A 13,175-nucleotide genomic window follows, 5' to 3' on the forward strand; every position below is an offset into this window, starting at 1 on the left:
TTTGACCCCAGGCAGATGGCTCTGCCTCTCTGAACCTTCTCTTCCTCTGCAAAGTCTGGGAAAATAATAGCTTCCTCCCCTCCAAGACTGTCATTAGAAGTAAAGAGGGGTTATGGGGAACCATTTCCCTCCCAACCTGACGAACTGTGGAGGAAAGGGGCTCAAAGTGGTGACCATAGATGCTATTAAAGCAACCTATCCCCTCCACCTCTGCCCTTCTCTAGCCCTTCCCCCATTGCCCAAAGGCCCCTGTTCCCTCTCCCTCAATGGGCACCTGCCCTCTGCCCTCCTGTCCCCACACTTCAAGCAGCTCCTCCCTTGGGGCTCCTGTGCTGGTCCTTTCTTAGCAAACTTCTCCACCACCTACTGGCTCCCAGCCATCTGCCTCCCACCTTCCCCTCCTCCCAGAAAACTTTTGTCCAGCTTTGCCAGTGACACCTTCACCTCTCCCACCTCAACCCCCAACCCCCTTCTGGTCTCTTGTTCCAGAAGGTTTTCCTGGACCTCTTTCCTTTGTCTCAGTCAGTCTCCAGAGACTGACTGCTCTCCACGCTGTTAACCCTCCTCCCTGTCTCCAAACACCTTCTTTGCCTTTTGCAATAAATACTCAGCCCAGTTTCAAACCCACAAATGTTTAGCCAGTGCTCCCCTGTGCAAAACCCAGGGCAGGCACTCCCCTGATCTCTCCACTGTCCCTCCTAGGTCACCCTCTCTTCTTCCTGCCCTCCTCATGTGGATAGAAGCCAAAAGCAGTCTTGAAGGATGTTCTTCACCAGGAAACCCCCACGTCTAGACTCTACATACATTTCCTGGCTCATGGCCCCTTCCTCCCATCACTCCAATCTCATGCTTCTATCATCAAATCTCCTACTACTGACTCTGACCCTCCTGACCCTCACGCTGGACCCACCCAGATAATTTAGGCTCATCTCTCCATCTCAAGATCCTTAACTTAATCACATCTGCAAAGTCCTTTTACCAAGTAAGGTAACACATTCAGGGGGTTCAGGGATTAGGACATGGACATTTTTGAGGGCTATTATTCAGCCTGTCACAATGGCCATATTTTCCAAAGCAAGGATCAGAACCCACGAAATGTCTTAGCAAAGGTTTTTGAGAAAAAGAACTCATGGCATATACATTTTTGAGCGCTGATTATGCACAAGGAAAGAGGGATCCAAATTTACACGAGACATTGTCTCTGGTCTCAGAAAAGTCAAAATAAGCCATCTTATTAAAAAGGAATAAAATTCTCTTCCTTACAGAAGAATGCCAATTAATAAATGTAAAGAGGGGAAAACAAATTACATTTGGATAATAATTATTAAAGAAGATCTATTAATGGATACTAAAGTTAGGAAGTGAGAATTTAAGGACAAACAGGATATTACATAGTCTCAAAGTATCGCCCTTCAAAGACATATTTATTAAATATGTATTAATTACAATGGAAAGAAAGTAGCTTTACTTCTGCTTTTACGTCTGCAAAAACCTGGCAGACACCCCCTTCACCAAGAGATGCAAGCTATCATGATCATAGTAAGACGCACTGATGCCATCTACCCACTACAGGATGTACTGAGAAGGACGCTTCACAGCTGTGGCATTCTTGCCAAAAATGTATAACCTCAAGCTAATCACGAAAAAAGTGAAGATCAGTCTGCAAAATAATTGACCAAGACCTCTCAAAAGTGTCAAGGTTATGAAAAGCAAGAAAAGACTAAGGAAGTGTCACGGATTAAAGGAGACTAAGAAATACGATGACTAGGCACAACGCGGAATTCTGGAATAGAAAAAGAACATTTGGGGAAAAACTGGTAAAGGTCAAATTAGTCTGTTAATCATATTATAACAATGCTAATTTCTCAGGTTGCATAACTGCACTGTGGTTATGTAAGACACTAATGTCAGTAAAAGCTGGCTGAAGGCTATAGGGGTTCTTTGGACTATGTATGCAATTTTTCTGTAGGTCTAAAATTATGTTAAAGTAATTTTTTAATTTTTAAAAACAGAATAAAAATACAGCAATCACAGCAAAAACACTGCCACAGAAAAGCCACTGGGACCTCCCCCCCCCCATTTATTCTCCACTCCAAAGCCAGGCAACAGAATTTCTTAAAACACCATTTGCACTTGTCACTCTGCACTCAAAACCCCGGGGGGGTAGGTGCTCAAAGGGCCTTGTTAAAAGGACACAGAAGCAGTTCGAAGGGGCTCCCATTGACCAAATCCGGAACACTCTGAACATGAAATAAATAATAATAGCAACAAATTATAACCCAATGAATGAAACAATAATGCCTGAGTCCATACTGATATAAACAGACAAACATCAAATGAGCCAAATTGAGAGACAGTCTACAAAATAACAGGCCTGTCTTCATCAATAATGTCAGGGTCAAGAACAACAGAGAAATGGAGGCCCTATTCCAAGTTAAAGAAGACTTGCAAGCCCTTTCCACTAAATACCACTTGTGATCCGGGACAAGAGTCTGGACCTGGCAAAAAATAGCCTAAAGGAACAATTGATGAAATTTGAATATGAACTATGGGGTAGACAATAGTGTTGTACCAATGCTAAATTTTCTGAGGTAGATAGCCTTATCATTCTTAGAAAATATACACCAAAGTATTTAAAGAAAAATGCCACAATGTCTCCAACCTATTCTTTAATGGTTCAGAAAAAAATTAAGTGTGTGAGTGTGTGAGAGTGTGAGTGTGATATACGAGAAAGCAAATGGGAGAAATATAAATAATTGAATCTGGCTAAAGGATATACAGGAGTTCCTTGTACTTTTGTAACTTTTTATAATTTTGAAAATATAACAAAATAAAAAGTTACAGTGAGCACAAGGGATCTTTTCAGATGATGAAAATACTCTAAAATTGGATTGTGGTGATGTCTGTATAACTATACATTTATTAAAAACCATTGGGTTGTTTAAGCTATGACATGACAGAACAAAGCTTAAAAATGATTGAATTGTTTTAAAATTTTAATAAAATTTAATAAAAAAAAGGTTTTACACACCCTCATTTCTTAGCCCCGTGGCCTGGTACCCGCCCTTTACTTTAATCTCCCCACTGCAGAACTCCCCAACACAAATCTTCAGCCCTCAGGTGGGTCTGGTCCTCACTTTCCCTCCCAAGTATATGGCACACACCTTCCAAATACCACCAAGCCCCCTTACCTTTGCTTCACCTGACTACCTACCTAAGTGTTGCCCAGCCCTCAAGGCCTCATTCAGATCCCACCTCCCTGCGCCTGCAACAATCCACCCCTCCTTTCCATCTCTCACTCTGGTCTAGCGACTCACATGGTCCTCATCTCTGCTCTGATGGAGCACTGACCACATTCCAGAGCATGTCATTCAAGCACTTCATGTGGATTATTTCATTTGAACTTCACAGCCCTGTAAGATAAGGGTGATCACTGGTCCCATTTAGCAGATGAGGAAATTGAGTCACTAGTGAGCTGTTCAAAATCTATCCGGTGGCTGTAGGTGGTGCCAGGATTCTAATCTGCCGTTCTCACACTGAACCCTGGGCTGGTAGCCACTGTGCTCTTGGTCCCTACAGACATCCTTACACATTTGTCTTGCTCCCCCACCAGCCCACAAGCTCCCGGAGGAGCAGGTCCACACCAGGACCTCTCTCCACACGCTATGCACACCGCAGGTGCCCAACAGCTGTCTGTCCGCCACAGGCTGGGTTCCAGAAAGGAGTGGAGAGGGTCGCCAGCTCCATCAAAAAGAGAAGCCAATTCTCCACCCCCCAGCACAGCCCAGCTCCCTGGCTACTGCCCAAGGCCCGGCCGTCATCTGCTCTGGGTAATAAGTATTTGTATGGCGATAATTACAGCATTTGGGAAGAAAATCCCATTAAGCAAGAGCCCTGCCGAGCTGCTAATGCCGGCACAGAACTGGAGGCGGCAACTCCGCCAAACTCCTGTCTGCTCCCAATAATGCGGGAGTTGCCTGTCCCCCCCCACCTCTCGCCCATCCCCAGAAGAGCACGGACGCCTCTGCTGGCAGCTTCGGACAGCAAGCCCTGGCCCATGAACCTGTATCCAGGATGTCGTGTTCTCCAGGGCTCCCAGTAGCTGCCTGGGGAGGAAAAGGAGGGCCACCACAATACCGAGCATTGAGTGGCACCTGTTCCCCTCACATCCCTGCAATTCTCTGTCATAATAATAATAATAATAATAATACCATTTATTGGGCACTTACTGTCTGCCTGGCCCTGTGCATAATACCTTGGTGGTATTTGGAAGTGTTCCTCAGAGCATTACTCATTAATCCTCACGGCCACCCTGGGAAGCAGGTCCGATCGCCATTCTCACTTACGGGCTAGGAAACAGGAGTTCTAAGAAGTTACATGTTCCTCCCAAGCACTTACCCCAGCTTACAATTATTTATTCTATATTCTATCTGCTTGCTTAACTAAAACTGCTTCTCCTTGGCACTATTCACTGGGCACAATACAGGCACTCAATAGGCAGCTATCTGTTGAATGAGGGAATTAAACCCCACGCTTGCACCAGGTCCCCCCAGCTGCTGAGAGGCAGAGGGAACTAAATACTCAAAGAGTCTGGCCCCAGAGCTGTTCCATGGCCACTATCCACTCTTCAGGATTCCCATTCCCTGGCTCCAATCCCAAGGGTAGGTGGCAGAGATGCCCAGGTGCATTGGACAGGCAGTCTGAGCAGGCCTCAAGAGAGCCGCTTGCAGCACTGCCGACGCTGAACTCCTTACTTTCCATTCTGCCCTCAAACCTCTAGCTCGAGATTCTCAAATAGTAACAATAATATCCTAACGTTTGAGTAGCAAAGTATTTTCACAGTTCTGGCATGAGTGAATCCTTGGAAAGGCCCTAGGAGGTAGCAGCTGCTGTTGTCCCCTGAGGCAGGTGAACACCAGCCATGTGCCCAGTGTGGTTTCTTTGCTCACTCATTCCGCATCATCAACCTGCACAGCTGTGGGCAGCCCCTCTTACGGATAGGGAAGCCAGGTCACAGAACAGGGGGAGGGACCGCTCTGGGGCTCTGACATCAGTCATTCAGAGCCCAGCAATAAGCCAGTGCACCAGCCACCACACCAAACCCTAAGTGAGCAAGAGGTTCTCCCCCTGCCAGAAGGCAATCTCCTGTACATGCAGGTCTCTGCTGTAGGGGACCACAGTGGCCAGCTCAGGCAGCCCAGGTGAGCCAGACCTTGATGACAAATATGGCTTCAGTGGCCCCTAACCTCACTCACCACAGCCACTGTCTGATCATTACTGAGAATTCCAAATAGGCTCCCCAGACCATTAGGCTTGAGTGCCCTGGGCAGCCTCCCTCACACATGACTTCCAGACTCAAGGAGTTGAGCCTAGAGAAGGTGTGGACATCCCAGGGCTCTACCACATACATAGAGAGAGGCAGGGTAGACAAATGGGAGGGAAAGAGTGTGGCAGGAGAACAGGCCCATGATCTAAAAAGCAGCAGAGTGTGCTGGGCCTGGGGGAAAGCAGAAATCAGCAGGCCTGGCCAGGGGTCCTGCACACCACTCCTCTCCATGGGTGGTGGTCTGCCAGAGGCCCTGCAGACGCACCCCCAGGGGAACCTGCCACAGCAGAACACAAGTGCCCAGGGTTGGGGGTGGACCGTATCCATACATACCACACTCTCTTGTCACACTCTCCTGGACAACCTAGTCCAAAAGACCTTTTTTTTTTTTCTAAGACAGAGTCTTACTCTGTCAGTGGCTACAGCACGGTGGGATCATCATAACTCACTACAACTTCAAACTCCTGGCTCACAGTGATTCCCTGCCTCAGCTTCTTCCCAGGTAGCCAGGATTATAAGCAAGCACCCCTACATCCAGTGAATTTTCCTTTTTTTTTTTTTGCAGTTTTTGGCTGGAGCTGGGTTTGAACCCGCCATCTCCAGCATATGAGGCCGGCGCCCTACTTCTTTGAGCCACAAGCGCCGCCCGGATTTTCCTATTTTTTATAGAGATAGGGCCTCACTCTTGCTCAGGCTGGTCTCAAACTCCTGGCCTTAAGCAGTCCTCCCACCTCAGCCTCCCAAAGTGCTAGGATTATAGGCTAGACATTTCAAATTAAAAAAAAAAAAGAAAGATATATATATATATATATATATCCATCTGTGGAAGAAAAAAAGTTAACAGTGGCCATAGCTGGGTCCCTCTGCACCCGGGCCCTACAAAGAGATGATGCCTCCCAGGCCTCCTCTACCACCTCCCTTAGGTCCCCTCTGTATTTTCATTGTTCCATTACAGTGAATTATTTAGCGTTCCTTCCCCACCCAGCCCACCAGCCCCACCGCCCCTCTGGCTGAACCAATTTCCTTGGCACCTCAGGGGCCTACCCAACCTCTTCCCAGAAGTCCCTGCACAAACCAATGATAATTTCTTTCCACGTCGGGGGACAGGGCTGGATCCGGAGTTATGGAATATATGATCATAAAGTTGCCGGGCCTCACAGGCTGCTGCAGAAACTGCCCAAAGGACAAACGGCAAAGGCACAGCTGCAGTCTATAAAAACTTCACAGCCTCAGAAGCAGCCTCTGTCTGTCTCAAGCTGATACCACACGACACCCATATTGATTAGAGAGCATTTGCCACAGTGATTCTGAGTCAGCTGGGCCTCACCAAGGCCTCTGTCGGGGTGTTCTTTTCCTCTTCAAATGGCTCTCTACAAACTGCCTGGTGAGAATGCAAAGAGCCTCCTCCTCTCCCCCAAGACAACTCATGCCTGGATTCCAACTGGGAAGTCCCCAAAGGAAAATTCCAGATGGAGAAAGGCCTTGCTGAACCTTGCCAACCTCCCTTCCCGCCCTAAGTCCCCATCACACCCACTGGTCACAGCATGTTTTGAGACCCAGGGACAAACTGGGCCACTTGCCCGCATCGGACCAGGCGCGTGCACAGTTGCCGCTTTTTGCTCACGTTGCTCCCCTCCCTTACTGCCTGCCCTCGCTGCTTGGCAAAATCCAGCCCTACGCTGACAAAAAGGGTAGAAGAAAGCCCCTTCCTTCAGAGAAGCCCACTCATGCCAGAAAAGGCATGTTTCTCACCCCTATGTTCCTACAGCCCATTTCCAAGGCTAACTGGCCTTCTCTCAGGAGCTCACAGTCAGGAGTCCCTTGCCCAGTCCTCTAGGCCATATGTCCCTTGAGAGCAGGAACAGGCTTGCTCACTGCTGATGCCTAACCACCAAGGCAGTTCTTGGCTCCATAAACATTTGCTGAACTAAAATAATAATACTTGTCTCCTGGCTGGCAAGGTGGCTCACACCTGTAATTCTAGCACTCTGGGAGGCTGAGGCGGATGGATTGCCTGAGCTCACAGGTTCGAGACCAGACTGAACCAGAGAAAGACCTGTCTCTAAAAATAGCTGGGTGTTGTGGCAGGTGCCTGTAGTCCCAGCTACTTGGGTGGCTGAGGTTAGAGAATCACTGGAGCCCAAGAGTTTGAGGTTGCTGTGAGCAATGACGCCATAGCACTTTACTGAGGGTAACAAAATGAGACTATCCCTCAACCTCCCCAAAAGACTCTTCTTATCCTAATAATGGCTCTCACTCAGCATCAGAACATGCCAAGCACTTGGGTTATCTTCCATCTTTCCGAAAACCAGAGACCTTATATATCCCCATCCCCAATTTCCTGATGGAAAGCAACTAAGGCTCAGAGAAGTTAAGTAACTTGCCCAAGGTCATCCAGCTAACAAGCGACAAAGCTGGGGCTCCAACCCAGGCGGTGTGACTCCTGGAACCCCAATTCTTTCCTCTATACTAGGAAATTTCACTTCCATCTCATTCTCATCACAAAAGAGCTAAGGAGTTCACGGAAGTCAAAACAGATGCTGTCAATCATGAAAGGTGGTGAGAGAGCAAGGATGGAGATGGCTTCAAGAGTCAAGATCCAAAAGCAAAGGAGAAAGGCAAATGCGTCTCAGATCTAGGCTGCTCCCAGAGTAACAGCTGCAGAAGAAACGCCCCGGTGGTTAAGACAAGGGGAACAGGAAGGAGGTCCCAAGGGAATAGGCATGGAGGGTTTCTGGGCCATCTCAGGGCTCCTCTGGTTAGGTTTCTGACCTTTAGTTCCTCTCCGCATCCACAGAGGAGGATGCACAGGCTGCCCCAAGGAAACTCGGTTTGGCCCCCTATCTCCCCCCACACCCCTCCCATGCTTGTGCACACACTCATGCACGTATGCTGATTCCCATCAAGATTGTAAATTCCCTGAAAACAGCACGGGAATGTTTTAGACTCATCCAAGAAGAATGTGGGGCAAATGTGTGCTCACTAATTGCTGGCCTCAGTAGTTTGATCCAGGAGATAGCTCTCCCCAGTGTCAGATATCTGTCTCTGACCAGCTGGGAGCCGCAGAAATGTATTCGAAAGTTATCAAAATATGTATGCCTTTCCTGAGAGCTGCAGCAGTCAGGAGGAGTGTGAGAAGGAGTAGGTAGGTTTCAAAGGAGCGGCAGCCTCTCCAAAGCCTTGTTCAAAAACCTCCTGGTGCAGTCACCTCTGTGAGCAGTACAAAAGCCCTGCATGTGACCAAAAATTTATACACCCAGCCCACGTACAGAGACTCTCCTGGCCTCCTGCTACTGAGGTGTCCCCGTAATACTAGGAATTCACACAGACACACATTCTGCAGAAGAATCACTGAAAACACACACACATCCTACAAAGCTCAGTGGGTCTAGAAAGGGTTGAGTTTCCTCAAGAATTCAGAAGTGAAAGAGAAGAGAAATAATGTTTTCTTATGACTTGTCATGGTCAATGTCTTTAACCTTTGCCTCCATCTCCAAGCTCCTGACCTCTTGGCATTATTCATGGGGCTGCCCATCCAGCCCTATCTCTGGGTGCTGAAAGTTATATACCCCAAGCCCCAGATCCAAAGCCTGTCAGGTCCTATTGTCTGCCTGGGTTGAGGATGGCTGGATGTGAGGGGGCTGAGGAGGGGGACCAATGCCTGACACCTGCAGGGGAAGAATTCTCAAGGGTCTGGGGCAAACAATGGAGAGGAAGAGGGAAACCAGAAACTTCACCTCCACCCCACACTGCTACCCATCACCAGTCTGGAAGCTGCGAATCCACACAACTGGCTCAGCACACAGCCAGAGCCCATGTGCCCAAAAGGAGACATTGTGCCTGGTGCATGAGGGAAGCTACTCTCCCGGGTGCCAGAAGCTTTCTGGCACCAATTCCCAGGCACCCTGGAGGAATAAAGTGCTGGCGCAGTGGGAAGGGCCTGCCGGTGCAGAGCGCAGGATGCAGGTGTGAGGACGGGAGCTGACAACCCCGAGGGCCCTTTGGATCCCAGGAAAGGAAAACAGCAGAGCTCCAGGCTCCAGGCTCCAGGCTCCAGGCCCCTGGCTTGGAGGGGTAAAAAAACCTGGCAGACGTTGACCGGTCTATGGGCTCCGGAGCCCGGGACCCAAGGGTCCTGCCCACCCCAGCTCTGAATTGCGTTTGGGGGAGAGGACAACCCCGAGGCTCCAGGAGCGCTAGGGATAGGGGCCATACTCACAGCCGCTCGGTGTTCCGTGGGATGTTCTTGGGGATGGCCTGCAGCCCGGTGCCGTGGCAGTCCACCGTGGTGCCCGTGCAGGTGCAGAGGGCGGGGCACGCCGTGGCACCCAGGCGCCACGCGGCTGCCCACAGCAGCAGCCAGAGCTCCGGCCGAACCAGCCCAGCCGAGGACCCCCACCCGGCCGTCAACGCCATGGTGCCCTCACCGCGTCCCGCTTGCCAGCCAGACGACGGCAGCCGCTGACCATCCCCGTCCGGGGCCGCCTCCAGGTGCAGTCCCCGGGCAAAATCACTAAAAGAGCCCACGGACTGGTGCAGTGCGCCCTTGCGGGCTGGGAGGCACCTTGCTCCGCCAAGCGACGGCGCCTGTGCGCGGACGGAGGGAGGGCGCCTTGGGCGGAGGGCGCTTGGCTCCTCTCCTGCTTCTCTGCCTGCGTCTCCCTCTCCCTCCCTCCAGCTCCCAACTGACTGCTGCGAGGAGGAAAATGGGCAGGCCCCGCGCGCGCACGCACCCCGCGTGCACACACACACACACACACACACACACGCTTACACCCGCACGCTCGCTCCCACCCGGCAGTCATCCATCAATCGAAAAGCTTACATCCAGGGCCAGGCTCCTCCCAGACCCCCCCGCCTCCTCCTCCCGACCACAGCCCCGCCGCTGCGAGCCGAGTACAGTTTCAAAGGTGGAACCTCAGAGGCGCCGCCGGCGGGCAGGGGGCTGCCAGGGAGGGGAGGCGTCCCGGATTTACACACACACACACACGCACGCACGCGACGGCGAGGATGCTCACACTTACACACACGCACCCCAGCACCCGCGGCCCCAGCTGACGGTCCACAGGGGGGAGGGGATCTTATTTAGCCGCTTGGACGCCTTCCCAGGCCACAGACATGCTTTCCCCGACGGCAGAAGCGGCTCCCAGGTCACACGGGACTTGCTTTGTCAATTCCTGGTAAAGAAAAGCCCCATGCCCAGGTAGGCATCTCCAAACAACCTATCTTACTTAGCCTGGGGCCTTGAGAGTGAGGTCTCTGGTGGGGTGGGGTGAACAAAAGCCTTACACCAAATACAACCTCCCCCCTGAAAAAATACATGTTCTCTGCCAAGATGGCAGCACCCACTTCTCAGAGGGAAACAAGCTAGCTTCCCACCCAGGATGAGAGTGACCCTGACTCAGACATTTGCACAGCAGGACGCATTTCTACCCTGGGCTACTGACCTCTACCCTGGCTGCTGGAGACAGAGGTGAGGTACCAATGAGAGTAGAAAGTCCAGTAAACATCTTCCTCCACTCCTGCCAATATTCCCCCATTTCTGACAGGTGAAAACAAAAATTCAGTCCCTACATCAAAGGAGACAGAGTAGGCTAGTACAGAGCAGGGCCAGCCTGGGAGGGACGCAGGACAGGCCACCCTTTGGGGATGCAGGCCTTACCTCCTGCTGGGCAGAGACTTTTTGCACTCTGAGGCAGGTGTGGACTGTGGACTGTGAATAGGAACTTCCCGGCGGGGAAAGGAGAATTCTCCTCAACTCCAGAAAAGATGAAGGGGCTCCCCCAAACCAAGGACCCTGTGGCTTGCTAGGGTTCTTCAGGACCAGACATTGTCCATCATCATGGTCCTGATGTCCACATGCCGCAGCCTAGGAAGGAGAAAGGGCTGAAGAGATCAGGAAATGCCTCCCTCACAGGAGCAGGATCTGGTCCAAGAGGTACCAAAGCAGGCACAGTATGGATGTAATGTGTGTGTGTGCGCATGCATGCTCCCCTGTGTGTGCATGTGTGTATCAGTGTGTGTGCATGTGTGTATCAGTGTGTGTGCGTGCCTGTGCGTGGTGAGGGGCATGATGTTGAGAGGCTCTGTGGGATTAAAGCCTTACCACTCACCAGGTACCCAAGGCTCAGGGTTTTTTCTTTCTTTTTCTTTTCCATCTTGATGCAAATTTTGCAGTATCCCTACTGTCATGGGACAAATACAACTGTGTCCAGTATACACAGCTTACGTGGCTGATCTTATGGGCTTTGACAGTTCTTTTGAAAGTTTTCACACATCCCTGTCCATGAGCTCCATCGATTCAATAACTCAGGGGTGCCTATGTGGTACAACAGGACAGAGGGAACCTTCCCACAAATGAGGCAGAGTCTGACAAGGCCGCATCTCCCCTTCTCCTCACCAGCTCCTGCTGCTGCTCCACGAGGCCCTCCGAGCAGCCTCAGGCAGAGTTAAATCCTCCTTAGCTGTGCTGTGCCCAGCTGCTTTGTTTATCCCCTCCTAGCTGGAGCTGTTTACACATGCAGCTCTTTCTCCACCCCACCCTACTCACCCTGGCTTCCTCACTTCCTCACTTGGGCATTTGCCCCAGCACCTAGCACTTAATAGGCCTGTCACAGACGCCTGAGTTGAAGGCTCCAACCTTCCACCCCAGTGGTACCTCCCTGGCCTGTGACCTCGGAGGGACCCTCAGCAGCCAGAACCCATGTGGGGAAGGGAGAAAGTGTTGATTAGCTGGGCGGGATGCCCTGAGGTCTTCAGAGCGGCAGGGTGAAGGGGCATGAGACGGGGTGAGTGTGAGAAGAGGGTCCAAGATCAGCAGTGTCTATGGCTCATGAAAGCCATCCCCCTTCTTCCAGACCAGCCTGGACAGTGAATGTGCCACAAAGGCCCTAAGCCAACTTATCACAACCTGGCAAAGTCTGGCCTCTCCTTAGAAGGGAGGGGGATAAGGAGGCCCCCTCAGACCCAGGACAAAGGCTCCCCCCAACAGCCCATCAGGGAGGCCCTGGCCTAGCCATCAGGCAGCCCCCCAACTTGGCTCCCCTCCCCAGCTCCTCCACCTCAGAACCTGGCCAGCTCCCCAACTCAGGAGGCAGCTCGCCATGAATGAACGCAGCTCATTAGCGGTCCCAGCACATTTACTCGTTAAACAACCGCCTGGCCAGCAACATACCCCCCAACCCCCTCCCCAATGCTTTTTCAATTTCCTCTCCCCTGCCCCTCCCTCTGTTGGGTCCCCCTCCCCCCTCCCTACAGCCTGGCCACCTGCTCCCTCTGCACGGGTGGGGAGGAGGCAGGCCTGGTGCATTGCTTCTGCCAGGAATGCTCCACCAAGCCTGGCTCTGCCCACCTGCCACCAGCAGTGCAAACCCCAGGAGAGAAACTTGGGGTTGGGTCTCCCCATCCCAGTGGTGTCAGTCTCCCCTGAATACCCTCAGCTATGTGTGTTCAGGAGTTGAGGGCCACCTCCTGCCTGGGACTTGAGGAGGGAGTACCCGCCTTCGGCTTCTGCACAGGTCCCCTCCCCACCTTCACCAGCCCCTTCTGGAGCACCAAGAAGGTGGAGACCCTGGGTGAGGCTGAGAAGCACTGTGGTGTGGATTTCCAAACTGCAAAGGCAAGCGTGAGACAGAAGGCCTGAATCATATCTATATACCATGCACACTGTACTGGAACTTGGTAATTCAGCTGGGAATGAGAATGGCCCTGGCTCTCGGTAAGCTCACAGTCCGGCATGGGCACAGAGAGAGGAAACAGTAAAACCCACTCAGCATGACTAAGTTCGGTGACAGGGAATGTAGAATTGCAGAGAGCTCAGAGAGAGGGTCACAGAATGGAAGAGGAGGTA

General features: G+C 51.3%; 1 protein-coding gene across 1 annotated transcript in view; it reads right to left on the bottom strand.

Moving 5' to 3' along the window:
* SLIT1 (slit guidance ligand 1) overlaps positions 1 to 10,099 on the bottom strand; it is a 177,273-nt gene extending 167,174 nt beyond the window's left edge. Inside the window, exon 1 of the mRNA XM_053584668.1 lies at positions 9,546 to 10,099. Within this exon, the coding sequence (XP_053440643.1) occupies positions 9,546 to 9,742 (197 nt within the window). The 5' untranslated portion in view covers positions 9,743 to 10,099. The remainder of the gene's footprint in view (positions 1 to 9,545) is intronic.
* Positions 10,100 to 13,175: the final 3,076 nt, after the last annotated feature.

The sequence above is a fragment of the Nycticebus coucang genome, chromosome 3, assembly GCF_027406575.1.
Source record: "Nycticebus coucang isolate mNycCou1 chromosome 3, mNycCou1.pri, whole genome shotgun sequence".
Taxonomy (NCBI): Eukaryota; Metazoa; Chordata; class Mammalia; order Primates; family Lorisidae; genus Nycticebus; species Nycticebus coucang.